The 18,080-nt window shown below is 40.5% G+C and overlaps 1 protein-coding gene across 4 annotated transcripts in view; it reads right to left on the reverse strand.

The window, feature by feature from the left end:
- LOC107079457 (nectin-3-like) overlaps window positions 1–17,249 on the reverse strand; it is a 37,019-nt gene extending 19,770 nt beyond the window's left edge. For 3 of the 4 annotated variants that reach the window (XM_069178835.1, XM_069178839.1, XM_069178837.1), the window contains exons 1-2: window positions 16,794–17,044; window positions 3,189–3,282 (exon numbers count right to left, since the gene is read on the reverse strand). In XM_069178835.1, the coding sequence (XP_069034936.1) occupies window positions 3,189–3,240 (52 nt within the window). In that variant the 5' untranslated portion in view covers window positions 3,241–3,282; window positions 16,794–17,044. The other variant, XM_069178836.1, reaches the window with a different exon arrangement.
- Window positions 17,250–18,080: the final 831 nt, after the last annotated feature.

An 18,080-nucleotide genomic window follows, 5' to 3' on the forward strand; every position in this document is an offset into this window, starting at 1 on the left:
GACCAAACTTGGATAGTTTCTAACCATTAAATAGGACAGAGCTACCCAAACTCAGTTCTTGGTTGTCACCCATTTAACCACTTTATTTTAATTATCATATATGCACAGAAATAATACACAGAAATACCCATTCTGTACTTTTGCCTCACATTCAATTTTTGAACAAAAAGCTATTCTGACTTCCTTGTCCCAGTACTTATGGCAGGTATATACAGTACTACATCTATTTCCCTCGGGGTCTTTGATGAGTTGGAGGATGAATGGATTCCTTGGCGCACAGAACATGAATGTGTAATGTAATATTTTCATATAGTCTTTCAGCTGAGGTTAGGCCCATAAGCCTCCAGCCTAACAGTACCTTACACTATAATGACACTCTTTAAATAACTTGCAATAAAAACAAAACCACTAGTGAGCACTAGGAAAACCAGGGGACTTCCAGATCTATGAAACAGTTATTAACAATAGTTACTGTGGTTTTAATATAAGGATAACCAGGCCTGGCCCAAAGCAAATACAAAAACTCGATTGCCTATTATCTTTAGGTTTGTACTGTGTACGTTTTCTTCTTATATGAATCATGGTTTAAATTCTGTTACATCTAATTCACTAGCTGAGATAATATGCAAAGCAGAAATATGAGATATCCTCAGTTTTTTATATCCACCACACGTATTTGAGTGCTAAAATACTTGGAAACTCCAACATTTATTCTTTGGTTAAAACAACCCAAAACCCATGAAGTGTTTTTCAGTGTGTTAGTCACAGTTTCACCATGCAGCCTTAAGTAACCGAACTAAATTTCCCAATTCTCTTATTACAAATAAAACAGATCTGATTATAAAAATGATCTTGCAGTAAAAACTACACATTGCCAACTGTTGTTTCAACTACAAGTATTTTTCCCCACAATCTAAGCAAAAGAAAACTGAAAAAAGCAATATCCAGCTGGAATCAAAATTTCATTGAAGAACCTGCATTTCAAGGCACAGTATATATAAAAAACAAAAATACATTAAGAACTGGATAAAAAAGCCCCCCAGAATAAAAAAAAAAACAGAAATAGAATACAAACTGTAGCTTTTGAGGAAGAAGATTCAACATTTTGCCACCTTGGTTAAAAAAAAGGGAGCACCACAACCCTTTGGATGACAGATTCAGAAATCTGACAAACAACATGCATCAAGGCCACTGCAGCTCCTCAATATTCATAAAAGCGATTAAACTGTACTGATCAGTCTTCATGTCATCAATGGTGTGGAAAAATGGTACAACAGGACAAATAATCTTCCATTTAACCCCTTTTAATAGTGCTTATGTTATTTTTTCCTTTTTGAAATATTTCTGCCTTTTTTTCTTTGAATGCTCTAGTTAACAGTCTATTTTTTAACCTGGTAAATCAAAATATACATTCAGAATACTGGTCCTGTAGGGGGTTAGGTTCACTAAACTGCAGTAAAATCTTTATTATTCTAAAAAAAATAACTGTGACTTCAGACTGCTAAATGACTAAACATTATAGGGAAATAAATGTGTGAGCTATAAAAATGCTCACAACATTACTTTTTAGTAACTTAACTTATATTACAAGTTCCTTTTGCAGCACAGAAAACACAACCCTTCCCATGATTAATTAGGTCAGGCAGCCCCTGAATTCAATTGCAATGCCAGTCAAACATTAGCTATGGGGGAGTGGTGTCCAGTGTTTAGAAACTCATATCTGGACACACAACCAGATGCTTTGCAAATCTGTTTGACCTCCTTTGTAAGAAAACCAAAGACATCTGGACTTCTCAATAATTTTCACACAACTCTGAAAATGCTAAAATGGAAGACCTGATGGGGCTTCAACCACTTGAAACACTATTAATTATAACACGATCTTCAGACCACAGAAACTGAACACTCAATGATGTACTAAAAACAGTAAACATTCACAGTATCTCTACACACCACAACATGAGTGTGACAATAAATTTATATTAAAGATTTTTAATACTGAACATTTTTTCGTGTGCAATACGAATACGAAAAGGAAGCTGTTTAAATGCTTGCAGAAGTGCATGCTGTGACTGCTGTAAGGGTGCAAGTTCAGATTTTCAACTTGTAAACTGTGAAGCACAAACACACTGATCTTTAAAACTCACAAAGTAACTGTTGCTCTATAGAGCTCTAACAGGGCTCATCTGGGGGTAGGCCTGTTGTAGTGATGCAACCCTATGGAACTTTAAGACATTGCATACATGCTGGGTCACATGACTGGCCTTAAGGCACAAAGAATTATTTTACTTCCTGACCTGCATGAATCGATGGATCAAATACCGGCCACAAATGAGTTATGTGACATGACTTCACAATATCTTACAGGAAAGTACATTGTCCTTTAAAATAAAGCCTTGCCCATTCTATATTTTCTATCACATCTTAATTAGATAGAATGTATTACATTCCTGGTCTGCATGAATGTACAGTAATATGGCATGTGCTCTTTTCATGTCAGCAGCTCAGCTTTTTACATGGCAAATTAAAGAGCTTAAAATATTCACTAAATATAGAATTAAATGATCACCTGGCTCTCTTACAGAGAAAATGGGTGTTTAATGATTTGCAATTCAAAGTAATTAATATTCTCTATTTCTGTGTGACTGGATTTCCCAGGGTTTACTGTATGAGCTCAATACACCAAAGAGATAACATCACATGAGATGCTTTCGCAACATAGTTTACATTGCCTCTATCATTCTTTCAAACACTTTCTTTTGGATAAAAGTGTCACTCCTTCTGCCTATCAAGATAAATCTACTTTAAAATGGACGTAAATAAGACCTACTACACATAAGTTTAAACAGGACGGATTCCCATCTAGACAACTGATATGCACTTCCAAAAGCGATAACATTTTCATGATTATTTTTCAAGCAATGTGAAAGTCATAATCTCAGTGTCAGGTAAACTCTAATGAAACACAGCATTCATAGATAGATAAATACATAGATAATACTTTATTAATTCTGTAGGGAAACTGATGGCCAAGAACAAGAAATATTGCCCTGGTGAACAATTATTCATTTTCTTCTACTTCACGGTCTGAATAAAGGACAACATAATTACAGTATGTTCTAAATTTCTCCCTTCTGCAAAATGGTTAGGGGAAAAGAGCACTCCTCTGTGTAATGAAAATTCCTTACCTTCCACAGGAATGTGTAGTAGAAACAAGATCCAAAAGGCGGCTCTCTTCATAGCTTAACAAGACTGGGACAACAAACATTTTCCAGAAAATGCCTGCAGACAAAAAAATGCAGATTAAAAAAAAACTATGTTTTTTGACAGGACTTTGATGGAACAAAGCTAATAAAAAAGATAGCTCAAGTACAGTAGGGAGCTGCGTCAGCACGCTTAGGCTGCAAAGGAACAAGTAAAGGCTTATTACATGCTGAAAAGAGAAGAAAAGAAATACAAATGTTTCGGCTGAGGAGCCTTCTTCAGGTGGACACACACAGTATAGGAAAAACTACAATGCTTTTAAGGAATAGTAAGCAATATTACATAAACCATGACCTGGGAAGAGATTTTAAGAGCAGTTTAGGCTTTTTAAGCTGTTTCAAAATTGGTCCTCCTGTCTGATTTGAGGACATCACAATTTATTTCCCACATTTGCCTCAATAAGGAGTGGTTCTGAAATCCGGAAGAAAAACTACAAAATACTAAGTTTCATAGCTTTCAAGCAGATGACAACGTCATAAAATTCTGCAGAAGTAAAGCATAAATTCTGCAGACATAAAGCAATGTTACAAAACATACAGAATGATAAGGAACTTCAGTTAGCAGTTACTCAAACTTATCAGATAGTGTAGCCACCTTGTTTTATGCAGCAAAAGACTTGTCAAAGCTTGAAATAAAAAAAATGCCTTATTTCACGCAAGAACAAAATCCATAGCTCAAATTCAGATTTTCAGGAGAAGATGCTTTACAGGTTTGGAGCTACTTTTTAACAATGTATTTTGAAATCAGGTCACAGATATCCCTTTTTCAATCCAAGCAATTTAAAATCAGAGAAGAAAATGTAGGTCTTAGTTCATGGAGCAGTATTAAAATTAAATTTAGAATGCCTGGCAAGTAGAGAGCTGTTGCCTGTAATGATTTCGAAAACATGAGAAAAATGAGAAGACATTGCTCAAGTAATAATTTTGGTGTTACACACAAGACTCTCATGCTCTACAGTCTTTGCTTGTGGTTATTTCCTTTCATCCTTGTATATAATGATCTAATTGCACAGCTTTGCAGATCCTCCTTGAGGGGGTTTGTCTGGATTGTTCATTCCACTTTGCCACATTATATTTGTCAAGTAAATACCATGCATGGTAAACATTTAAGCAGAGATGGAAAACACAGCTGTATTGGTGGTTCAGTGGTAGAATTCTCACCTGCCAAGCTGAAGACCTGAGTATGATTCCAGCAGCCATATCACCCTGCAACTCCCAACTGGCTGAACAACACTGAAGCTAAGCAGGTGTGAACCTGGTCAATACCTGGATGGGAGACTTCCTTGGAAAAACTAAGAGGCTGCTGCTGGAAGAGGTGTTAGTGGGGCCAGCAGGGGCCGCTCACCCTGCGGTCCATGTGGGCCCTAATGCCCCAGTATAGTGATGGGGACACTATACTGTAACCAGGCGCCGTCCTTCTGATGAGACATAAAACCGAGGTCCTGACATTCTGTGGTCATTAAAAATCCCAGGGTGTTTCTCGAAAAGAGTAGGGGTATAACCCCGGCGTCCTGGCCAAATTTCCCATTGGCCCTTACTAATCATGGCTTCCTAATAATCCCCATCTATGAATTGGCTTTATTACTCTGCTCTCCTCCCCACTGAGCGTTCTGCCGTTGCATCATCCAGGTGGGGCTGCACATTGGTGGTGGTGGAGGGGAGTCCCCATTACCTGTAAAGTCCTTTGAGTGGAGTGTCCAGAAAAGTGTTATATAAGTGTAAGCAATTAATAATAATAATAATAATAATAATTATTATTATTATATTGATTCACAGCACATCCTTATTGCTATTATGGGAATAGGGAATAGGATATCCAATCATGCTGATAAAACTCAACCCTAACGTCTTTCAAGAAATGGCTGGATGAGATAACTAGATCCATTAGTTACTAACTGTATGTATGTACTGTATGTGTAATCTTCCGTTATAAAACTGATCAATGAACTGAAGGGCAAAGAACCAGGACCTCACTGAAAGACTGCTACTGTGCATACAGGACTTGTGATACTTGAAATAACATTTAACATTTGTTAAATATAATTTAGTTTAAATTATTCATTAGAAGCATATAATACTTTGCATTCCTTAAACACACCATGAACACTCTATAACCAACAATACTGTCAGCCAGACTCTTGTAAAATATGTAGGCATGGAAAGATAATAAGTTAACATTGTGTAGCTGTATAACCACACTCCTGGAGTGGTCAGCAGTTTCCTAGACTAAAAGAAAGTAATTTGCCTTGTTTTACATTCTTTTTTGGAATAAGAATTTTGAAACTAGTTTGTTCAACAAAAGCACTTCTCTTTACTAGAATTCAAAAGTAGTTATCTAAAGCAGAAACTTCTGAAAGCTTGTTAACTTGTGGTCATCAGACCTGCTGCCTCACAACTCTTGGTTCCAGCTTTTGATTCTGAACTGTGGGTCTTGTGTGGGGAATTTGCATGTTTTTCCCCAGACTATTTGTGTTGTCTCTGTGTACTTCTCTGTTTCTCCCCAAAGTACAAACACATGCTGTCCACATTAACTGGGTTTCCTAATTGCTCTGCAAATCGTATGCATGTTTGAGAGGATGCATGCATCAGCCCTGTAACGGACTGATGTCCTGTCCATTGAGTATTCTGCCTTGAAGCTTGTGATGGACTGATGTTCTGTGCAAGGGTGCATCCTGCCTTGTGCCCTGTGATGGACAGGCATCATCTGCAAGATTTGTGCGTGTGCTCCGTGATGGACTGGTGTCCTGTCCAGGGTGTGGCTCTTGCCTTGTGCCCAGTGCATGCAGGGTTAGGCTCTGGGTCAAGGTGACCCTGTGACATGAGAGACTGCTGCGTCTTCTGTTTCACTGAATCAAATCACTGATACAAATCACCACAGAATGGATCACACACCTGATTCTACCAGCGAGGGAAAAGGAGGTGCTTTATGATTAATAGGTTTGGTGCACTGATATAGAGATTCTCAAATCTTCTAATCTGGAATACCTCACTATCAAATGTCACCCTGACTGCTGAGTATATCCGTATGATTGCCAATGCTGAAGTGAGCTGTACAGCATCAGCAGAAAATATGAAAACATGCATACTGTACAGAAGCTGTCTCTATCTTGGCGAGGCACTGTAATCTTTAAAAAGTACAATTAAAGTTCTTTCAGCACATCTCTGTTACCACAAGTAGCAATAACACACCAGATCACTGCTACACTACCTTTAGAGGAGAATACCATTCCATCTCACATCCACACTTTGGAAAGTCTGACCACGCCACCGTGCTTCTTCTTCCTGTTTACAAACAGAAGCTAGAGTGCACCACCTGAGGTTAAGATGATGCCAAGCAGGAACTCACAGACTGATTTGAAATGTTTTGAAAAACTATACAAAATTCAAGGTATGACCTGGAGAAAGCCATCAAGCTATCAAAACAGGATTACAAGGAAAGATTAGAAAAACAGTTTGGGGGCACCAACTCAAGCTGCATGTGGTCAAAGGTTGCAGACTATCATGAACTATAAAGGCAATGTTAACAATATTTCCTCCACTGGAAATATCTAACAGATGACCTGAGCCTCAAAGTGGGTGTAGAAGGTATACAGAACACCAAGTCCGACATCAAGGCTCCCAACAAACCATAAAATCAGCTAGCCCAGACAGTGTTTTCTCTCATGTCTTTAAAACCTGCGCAGGTCAGTTATTTCCTGTGTTTACAGGTATTTTTAATCTCTGTATCTGTCAGTCAAATCAGAATGCTTCCAAAATTCCACAATTGTGCCACTGCCCAAGAAGATCAAGATAATATGTTTGAATGATTACCGCTTAGTGGCTCTCATATATTGCCATATACAGTATAAACTCCACTATCTCAGACTCCTTCAACCCGCTTCAGTTAGCATACTGCTCAAATACATCTACATGCTGTCCTCAAACATTTAGACAGGCAGGGGCACCAATGTTAGGATGTTATTTATATATTACAGGACTACTGGATTTCCTGATGGGCAGACAGACCACAGGTGGTGAAAATTGGCAATATCTCCTCTACAGTAACCCTAAATACTGGAGCTTCCCAAAGTTGTCTCAGCCCTAGGCTGTGCTGTTTGTTTACCTACAACTGTACAGTCACTTACAGCAGGAACCACATTATTAAGTTTGCTGTTGACGCCACGGTTATTGGGCTGATCAGCAACAGTGATGAGATATAGGAGCGTGGTAGAACATCTGACAACAAGCTAGCCCCTGAATGTCAACAAAACAAGAACTCATTGTAGACTTCAGGAGCCCCTGAGGGAGTCACATGCCAATCAGTATTGAAAGCACAACAATGGAAACTGTCAGCTGCTTCAAGACTGCAGTTCTCCGGCTTGGCCTGGTCTCAAGTAAGCCAGTCTGAAAAAGGCACAACGGCGTCTCTATTTTCTGTGGTGCCTCTAGAAAAGCGGTATGGGGAAGCAGTTAACTCATGAACTTCTACCGCAGCACCACAGAATAGTTGCATCACTGTATAGTATGGTAATACTTCTTAAAAGTCAAAGACGTTCTACAAAGGGTTGGAGCAACAGCACCAACAATTATAGAACGTGACTTAATAAAAATAATAACATTAATAATCCCTTACACTTACAGTATATAGCACTTTTCTAGACACTCCACTCAAAGCGCTATACAGGTAATGGGGATCCCCTCCACCACCACCAATATGCAGCCCCACCTGGATGATGCGACGGCAGCTATAGTGCGCCAGAATTCTCACCACACATCATCTATCAGTGGGGAGGAGAGCAGAGTAATGAAGCCAATTCATAGACTTACCATCAATCAACAAGATCCAAATTATTCGCTGTCGTGATCAAGCCCAAACCATTATGCAGGATCTCAACCATCAAAGGCCACAAACTGTTCTATACTCCACTGTGGCAAGTGGTACCTCAGCACTAAAGCACAAATCACTAGGCTTAACAATACCTTCTACTCTACAGCAGAGCACATCATTAACAGCTCCAGTAACTGCATAATTCCTCAGATTGTGCGGCATTGTCTATTGTATTTTGCATGTCCCAAGAGAATGGTGCAATTAAGAATCCCAGCAAATATGGCAAATAAACTCCCTTCTGTTCTCTCTTTCTCTCTCCACCTCTCCCTTCTCTAAGGGTAAAGCAGTTACTAAGAATAATTGAATGATGTTTCAACATTTCATTTCTCAAAAACCCATACATTAAATCCACAGACTGAAAATGAAGGGTGCGGCACAGTCTTGTCTTGAAAATTACTCCACACATTAAGTAATACATGAATACCTAGACAGTAGAAAAGACAGGAACGTACAAAAATCTTTAAACTCGCCAGAGGCCTACCTGGCAAATTGTGAATATGAAAAAAAATGGAGCTAAGTCAACAAAGACCCAGATTCCTTACTAACCCATCAATGAATCCAAATATGAAGAACATGACAAAATTCCAAACCTTTTTTAATTGTGTTGTTGTTTTATGTTGGTTTTAAGACCATGAGAACAGTCACAAGCAAGATGAAACCATTCAGTGCATCCAGCTCAGCTGTACACACATTTTGGAATTTTGTTTTTGATCAGCATTGGATTCTTTGGAGAGGAAGAAGCATCTCTCCTAATTGAAAGACTGTAGATATTATTATAGTCTAAAGCAAAGCAACTTGCTTGGATCCTCAAAATTACAACTGAGAACCACTGTGGCAGAGAATTGATTTAATCTAATTTATAACTATGTCATAAACACACTTGAAAGACCAGCCTTAAATTTTCTTTTTCAAGGAACACGGAAATGAACTTCATATGGATAACAATGGGTTCTTTAAGAACGTTAGGGGGAGTCTCCATCCATCCAGTCTCGCACAGGCTCATCCTTGTTCTGGAAACATGAGGATGGTGAAGTATAGAACTATAAATACCAGAAATAAAGACATCAGACAACAGTAGAATACAAGGACGAGGCGACAAGCCTCATTAGTAAGACTTCCAAAACAAAGTCTCTTTTGTTGGAATGTTGGATTATTAATGCAAAACTGAACAAACAGTAGCCTTCACTGTTGTGGTGGGAGGAGACACCCAGCTCAGCAGAGGAAGAGTGTGTTTTTCAGGTAAGATACCACCAGGTACTCATGATTTGGTTGACTTGTTTATGAAAATAAGGCCAATTTGTACTATGGCTTTATTTTCATAAAACAAGCCAAACGCATTAAAACTGAACTTACAAGCTTCAATTCACACAGAGAGGATTTCTTTTTTCACTTATGAAGCAATTTCACCCCACTCAGTTTAGAATTAAGCACATATAGAAGGGCAATGAAAGGGGCAAATGGAGGTCCTTATCTTGAATAGTCTATGGTTGTTGAACAACAACCTGCTGCCAACCTGATCAGTCAGACGAACACGACAAGCCAGGTGACCTTTTAAAAACCAGGAAGGGCTGGCTCCAGGTGCTCCAGGTGTGAACAGATGCTGTATAATTTATTACATCAAGTTGAAAAGACCAACTGACTGCTATAGGGAGTGAGAGTAAACAATATTTATATCAGTAAGCAGAATAGCTGCCTGGATCATTCATTGGTTGGGCCTGAAGAAAGATGTGAAGACGGGGGTTTGAATTTAATCCTTTCTGTAGGGGGTTTAGACTTCTAAGTCACAAGCTGGGGTTTATGGCAGGAAAGGGGGTTAACTGATAAGGATTGCAGATGCAAGCTAGGAACCCCCCTGGGTGTAATGTTAAACTGACCATTTGTCCAGAACATCGTAAACTGGCCAAATACCATGAACCCCCCTCTTTACCATCAGACCGAGTGACGTCAGAAACGGAGAAGAAAACACTATATAACCCAAAAGTTTGTAACAGTACGTTGAACAATACTTCGGTTTTGTTGTTTCTTGCGGGAAACAAGACTTCGGCTTTATTGTTCCTTGCATGCAATAAACTCATCTGTTTTACTTCATCTCGGGATCAAGAACCTTATTTCTTCTGTTACAACAAATTTGGCGTAGTCGGCAGGATGCTCCAGAAGGCGCAGAACTTCCCATCGGCAGGAGAGACGGTCAGCGCTCACATTACTAAGAGGTAAGGACTCCTCTTTTTAAAAAAAAAAAGTCCTGACTCTCTCTGACCGATTGGGAAGTCTCTGCTCCCTGCGAGAACCGCCCAAGATGACGGAGTAAACATGAGTTTCTGAATTCCTCTGGCCCGGGGAAGACACCGGTGTATGTAATGGGTTGTTTGCTGTAAGCCCAGAATTTGGTCTGGCAAGGGTTCCGCGGTATTGTGTACAGGCGTTCGAAGCTGGTGTATGCCTTAATTGCGCGTGGAGTTTTTGAACGGGTTTTGGACCCTTACCGTGAAGTTTAGGACTGGTGTGGGCCTTAATTGCGCCCGGAGTTCTGAAGGTCAGAACTGGTTTGGGCCTTAATTGCGCCCGGAGTTCTGAGGCTCAGGACTGGTGTGGGCCTTAATTGCGCCCGGGGTTCTAGAGCAAGTGGTGCATTAAATGCACGTAGTTCAGGACTGGTGTGGGCCTTAATTGCGCCCGGAGTTCTGAAGGTCAGAACTGGTTTGGGCCTTAATTGCGCCCGGAGTTCTGTGGCTCAGGATCGGTGTGGGCCTTAATTGCGCCCGGGGTTCTGGAGCTGAGTGGTACATTAAATGCACGTATAATCCAGGATTGGTGTGGGCCTTAATTGCGCCCGGGGTCCTGAGATTAGCTACGCCTTGATCGTGCACGGATTGGCGTGGCGTGGTTTTTTGTTTTAAAGGAAACAGGAGTAGAAGAGATAGATATATATGTATGTATGTTTTTGGTGTTTTCCTTGTTTGTGAAATACATATACGCACGCACGACACTAACATAAACACACCTCATAATAAAAGAGCAAAGCATTAAGTAGCAGGATTTAAAGGACGTTGAGACCCGAGAATCGCCCTGATTGAGCTCAGTGCGTAAGTCCACCCCGGGGCAAAAGCAGCGATGCTGGCGTTCTGGGGATGGTGAATTACTGATCAAGAAAGGGGGTTTTCGAGGTCTCGTTTCTTACCTGTGAACAGTGTGGTGTAAGTCCTCTAAAGTCTCTGAGAGGCATTTAGATCTGGAGGTAACAGACGCCCTTGGCTGAATGAGTGCAGGAATGCACAGGTTTTTCAAGTGAAAGCATCCCCTTACTGTATGAGCCGGTACCTCACACACGACAAAAGTAAAAGAGACCGAACATGTGTGCTAACTGATGGTTTGAGAAAGTGGTGGAAGGGTCCGTTTATATATATCGGAAAAGTGTAAGTTGACGGAAAAGAAGGAGAAAAATATGGGAAAAGCTGAGTTTGTCAGAGGGAATTTGGGGCGAAGACGCCTGTAAAGAAAGCATATGAGTATTGATTGGCAAAAGCACAAGCATGTAGCTCCCACCCTGGTGCACGGCCGGCACCAGTGGTGGCAGATACATGAGGAAAAAGAAAGAAATTGGGATGTGATTTAAAAGTGTGTTTACGGGGAAAACAAAAACCCGGAAGAAAAGATACTTTACTCGCTACGAAAGAGTATAGAAAAAAAAAGCTAAAAGAGGCAGTACAGGAGAATGAGAAACTAAAGAAGGAATTAACTCCTGGTCACGCTGCACTGGTTAATGTGCTACAGCCGGCGACTAAGTTATATCCTGCTCTCCCACAGGGGAACAAACAGGCAGGAAACGAAAATAATTGGGATCAATTCCCACAGTGGCCATATGGAGAAGGGGGGTCTGATTGGGATAACACTTGGTATGAGTGTGATAAAGACGGATCAGGGTCTCCCCTGTTAGAGGGAGGGCGCCCGCAGATCTGTACTCTCACTCGAAGTGGGAAAGGACTTGATGTAGCAGGGGCTGGCGCCGTTGATGACAGCGCCACTCTAACACTGTCTCGCACCCCGTCAAGGGGGTCTGCACTCGCACCTACCTTCCCTGATTCCCCCATACGATCAAATCCAAAACCGTAAAATATTGACCGGTGGGCTAAAGTACCGCACCCGAAATTAGAAATGCAGCGAACCTGGAGTGCGCTTCAGGAATTAAAAGGATTAATGTAGAAGTAAAACAAGAATACAGCACATTGTATTACGAAGAGAAAAATATATTCTCGATGTGTATGTGTGTTTTATGAATTTGTGTGCCGGCATGTATGTGTGTAACTGTGAGTTTTGGTCTGCTAAATGACGGTGTGAGTGTGTTTAGCCAGCGGAACTGGCTAGAGACGTAACTAAAGAGACTTGACGAAAATCAACTTAAGGAGATTGGAAAATATAAGAGCGTCTGAAACGTATAAGTACAGTACAGGTGGACGTAAAAGTAGTTAAACAGTTTTTGTATTTTTATACAATTAGTTGCAATAATGGAAACAATTTGGTTTTATTCGAATGTCTCGAAACCAGACATGCTGAAACGCTGTAGGTTTAGAATCGAGACTGGGGAGAATAACGTCTTGTGAGAAAATCTGTTTACCTAACGATTAGATCCTGTAAATCCCTTGTAGCCTCCCTAAGTCTGTCCCAGTCCAGTGGTTAAAAATGTACTGTTAATGGAGTGTTGGTTTCTCTGTTAGGGGATACTGGAGCACTACTGTCATGCTTGTTTCACTCCTCTGTTCGACAGTGTGCTATAGATTAATGTATATGGGAAGACGGCAGGAGGCCACAGGAGTATTGGGACAGCAAGTTTTACTTGCCGAGTACCAGATTTTAATGGGTGGTTTTATTCCAGATCTATTGGGTTGGAATATTATGCATTACAAAGAATGACTATCCAGAACAGGGTATCACGTGGCTTCAACTGGCTGTGATCACTCAGTATGTTGATGGTATTCTGAGTGCTTCCCCTGACGAGGAAACCCACAAGTCTGAGTTGCTTCAGCTTTAGAGTGTCTAATAGAAGCAGTTATGATAAGGCCCTTTGGTGTCTAGCATTGTGAAATTTTAACAGGGCCTGGGTGCAATGTTTTTACAGGGTGAGCACAACTCTTAACAGATCTGCTTAAGGGGGGAGTGCAGTACAAGGACAAGATTGCCTTGGTTCCCGCAGCAAAAGCCGCCTGTAATAATTTGAAACAAGCTCTCTTACAGGTGCTGAGACTGGGGTTTCCTCAGATGGATCAACCATTCCTTTGTATTATTGCAAGTTGTTGACAGAGGCCACCCAAGGAGCCCGCGAGCAGGTCCTGGAGGCGTGGGGACCACCACCTGAAGGAGGGCACAACCTCATCCCAGGAGAGTGGGTGTGGATCAGGAAATTTTCTTCACAGGTTCTCCAGCCCAGGTGGGACGGACCCTACCAGATCCTGTTGACAACCGAGTCTGCGGTTCGAGTGGAAGGAAAAGATCGCTGGATCCACGCGCCACACTGCCGACGAGCCTCATCCCCATTTACAGACTCAGAATGAAATCATTTCTGTTAATAACGATAATTGTTGCTGTAGGACTATGTTCCGCAGGAATTAATGATCATCTCTCCCACAAAGGAGAACATGGAATTAATTCCTTTTTAGGCCTCTCCTATCTGACAGCTAAGAAAACCAACCAAAGTGCCTGCTGGGTGTGTGCCGCATTACCCAAATATGTACAGGGAGGACTTCCTATGGGAGCCATTCCTTGGCGTCGCGAGGAAGTCATAGGCATGATCATTTGGAAGGATAATTTAGGAAATTTTAATATGACAAACTGTGGGGGTTGCCATAACACGACTTTAACCTGCACAACATTACAATATCTACAGGAGCGAGGCTTAGAGCCCACGAGTTTCACAGGCTCTTACGCTCCTAAATATAACAGAAGCCATACACCACCATACCTGACTCTAAATAAGGAACGTGAGGGAAACATATGTTTTGAGTACACTAATGGTCTGCACTTGGTTGGATGGAGTCGTTGCAACCTTACCATCGCTGCAAATATATCCACCTCTACCTTCCAAATTCCAGGATGGGATCGGCACACCCCACAATTCGGTATAAGCTTCTTATTTTCAGAGGCATGGGGAGCGCCAAACGGAACATCTTTCATTTGTGGAAAACGAGCCTACCCATGGTCGCCAGCCCAGTGGTCTGGCTCATGTTATTTAGGATATGTGGTTCCTCATATCCGTGTTCAAATCCACAGCCCCTTCGGACCTAACCACAGACCACAAAGAAAATTGGCTGATTGGGAATATTATTTAGGTATAATATTTCCACGAGCCGGCATGAACTTTCTGAGTCGAGAGTTAATTCAAATGGCCTCAACTTTAGAAGAATTAGCAAATTCTACCTCATCTAGTCTGAAGGCTGTTAATGATGAGATGGTAGCCCTCAGAACAGTGGCCATGCAGAACCGACTAGCTTTAGATTATGTACTGGCGGCCCAAGGAGGAACTTGTGCAGTAATTGGCACTGAATGCTGCACATATATTCCTGATAATTCTGAGCACATCTCAGATCTGGCCCAACACATTTACAATGAGGGACAGAAATATCAGGACTATTATAATGAAAATTGGGGAATTGGGTCTTGGGTAAAGTCTGTGTTTGGGGCCTGGGGTGGAACCTTTTTATAGTGTTTATTTGTAGGAATAGTATTGTTTATATGTATAATTGTAATCATCACGTTCACAAAAACATGTATCACATCTTGCTATAACCGTGGAACGTACAATGACATGGCAATACATACCTGTTCGCCAAGAAAGGAAATATCTGCCCTGACATTGTATGTATAAAAATAGGCTACACTGACGTATGCCATATTTTATAAGGGGGGAATGAGGGCTGGCTCCAGGTGCTCCAGGTGTGAACAGATGCTGTATAATTTATTACATCAAGTTGAAAAGACCAACTGACTGCTATAGGGAGTGAGAGTAAACAATATTTATATCAGTAAGCAGAATAGCTGCCTGGATCATTCATTGGTTGGGCCTGAAGAAAGATGTGAAGACGGGGGTTTGAATTTAATCCTTTCTGTAGGGGGTTTAGACTTCTAAGTCACAAGCTGGGGTTTATGGCAGGAAAGGGGGTTAACTGATAAGGATTGCAGATGCAAGCTAGGAACCCCCCTGGGTGTAATGTTAAACTGACCATTTGTCCAGAACATCGTAAACTGGCCAAATACCATGAACCCCCCTCTTTACCATCAGACCGAGTGACGTCAGAAACGGAGAAGAAAACTGTATATAACCCAAAAGTTTGTAACAGTACGTTGAACAATACTTCGGTTTTGTTATTTCTTGCGGGAAACAAGACTTCGGCTTTATTGTTCCTTGCATGCAATAAACTCATCTGTTTTACTTCATCTCGGGATCAAGAACCTTATTTCTTCTGTTACAACAGGCCCTAAAAGAGTTTAGTCACTGCTCTGGAGTTACACTTCATTTTATGTTTGTATTCTCTGTGCACTGTAATAAAAGCACATTTTCACCTGTACCCAAACTCACAGCTTTGAACAAAATATAAGCCTTATAAAAATAGTAACTAATAAAAACATAAGCCCTAAGAAATCTTTCTGTGAATAAATAAACAATTTAAGGGCATCTCAGTGTCTACCAAACCTCATTAAATATTTTTTAAGCTTCAGTTAGTCTTGCCCATCTCCCGATCACTATTTGCACATACACTACTATTATCAGCTCCCACACCAACCTTATTTTACTAGTTTACTAGTCTACTTAGAAATTAATTATCTAACTAGAAAACGTTTATTAATCAGCTTTTAACACATAATAAATCATAACATTAACACAGGTTACACATTTAACAAAAATAAGGTATTTTAAAATTGAAAGTAATAAAAATGATCATTAATAACAATAAATAATAATAAACAGGATCTCGTTTACTCCCAAATTTGAGCAAATCATCATTTACAAATTACCACATTGAAACCTTTGTAGAAATGAATTGCAGAAATAAATATGAAATAAAATAAAAAGTGTACACAATAACAAGGGAGAAGAGATCAGTAAGGCTGGGCAGAAGGAACATTTTTATTTAAAAAAGTTCTATACATCATAATTATTTTCACTTATTTATTACATTTGATTATTTATCGACCTCAACTATGTTGTAATCAACTTGAACTTTGAAAAGGAAGGAAAACAATGCCTTTTAATGCCGATTACGTGTAAATGATGAGCAGTCTTTTGTACTGTACATGTGCTTTCATGCTTTTGTTTGGTCATAATCCACAGCTGCAAAAGAAAGAGCTGCTTAAGGGAATTTGTCAATTTTTGAAGTGAAAAACCCTATCATAAACACTAGAAACATTCTGGGAGGACACGATGCGTTCTTTCAAACAAGTGATGTACCTACATATTTGGATTTGAATTAAATATTTGGATTAAATCTGCATGGAAGAAATCCCCCACAAAAAATCCCATTTGAAACGGATCACAGTCGTTGCCTACGTTGTCTAATCTAGGTTAACAGTGAAAAATACGCATTGCATATACATTTTGAATTCTCATGCTGGAAAATTATTAATGTTCATGTTCACGCCCGTTTTGTATTATGACATCTCGCAGAGGCACTCACCCCTTCTCTCTCTGCAGTCTTTGGACGCTTGAACAGAAAGAAGCTTATTCTTCGTTTCATTCCAAAGTGGGACATTCCAAAGCGGAATGACTAAACAAAAATTCCCGAAAAAACATCTTTGAATCCTTCTTATTTTACACAATTCGCTTTCTAATCTTACAGCAACTCGGTCAAGCTTTCACAAGATATCTACAAAATACAACGTGACGACCCTGTAACGCTTACGGCCGACAGGCGCTGTGTAAGAGCCGGCGTACCAGAGCGGGTGACGTCACCGCCCTTCCCTGTGATAGCAGGACCACAGCTACTGGGCTGTGGAGAGATCTCTCTTTGGCTCACGGGGCTAGGTCGCTGCAGAGAGACGCGGAAGTCCCGGGTTCGAGCCCCGGAGGGTGCAGGGGCCGACCTAATGCGGCAAGGGCGCCCGCCTGAGCCCCCGTTGCGTTACAACCCCATAGCAGCTTGAAGCGAGTAAACATACAATACGAAGTGGTTTCCTATTGGCTGAAGAAGGCTTCACAGCCTATGGTATCTCAGAATACCGACTCAGAATTGGGTTGCCAGTTGTGAGTTGCAGGGTGATATGGCTGCTGGCTATATAGGTTATAGCGGTAGTTCAGGTTAACGGAATGATTATCGTGTTGTTTCAACGCCTGTATCATGTAAAGCACTGCCCTGCATTGAATTAATTCATCCATCCGTCTTCCAGTACTGATCTCCTGTACTGATAAGTGTCTTGTTTCTTGTACACGTAGTGTAGAAATTAACAACCCAGGATGACGATGTGACACTCGAACAAACACTTTTTGTTTCCACAAAATAAAATGCTTTCAAGTTCTCTAGCATAACAGCTACTCCCTTCCTGTACTTAATGTAAATATGTGTGTGCATCAGCTGTGAAACTGCATGTTGATTGGTGGAGGCTTAAAAGGGAATAAGGGTTGCTCAGGGTAACCGACCATGGTGAAAGTAGGAGCTAACGGGTTCGGAGTTACAGGTTAAATAATAAAGAAACAGTGTGCTTCATATGTTTCCATCTTTTCAATGAGGTGTGTGTGAAATTACATTTTAAATCAACCCAACACTTTGAGCCACAAGCTGACATGCTCACTCTGTGTTTCATTGCATTTAAAAAGAAATGACTGCAGAAACTTTAGACCACTTCCACTTAATATTTTATTTAAAATACTCTAGTGTCCATATAGTAGGAATCATATTATCTAATGGATATTTAATAATAATTGACTTATTTTATATAGCAACTTTAAAGGTGGCTTCTCAAAGTAC

The sequence above is a fragment of the Lepisosteus oculatus genome, chromosome 15 (genome assembly GCF_040954835.1).
Source record: "Lepisosteus oculatus isolate fLepOcu1 chromosome 15, fLepOcu1.hap2, whole genome shotgun sequence".
NCBI classification, from domain to species: Eukaryota; Metazoa; Chordata; class Actinopteri; order Semionotiformes; family Lepisosteidae; genus Lepisosteus; species Lepisosteus oculatus.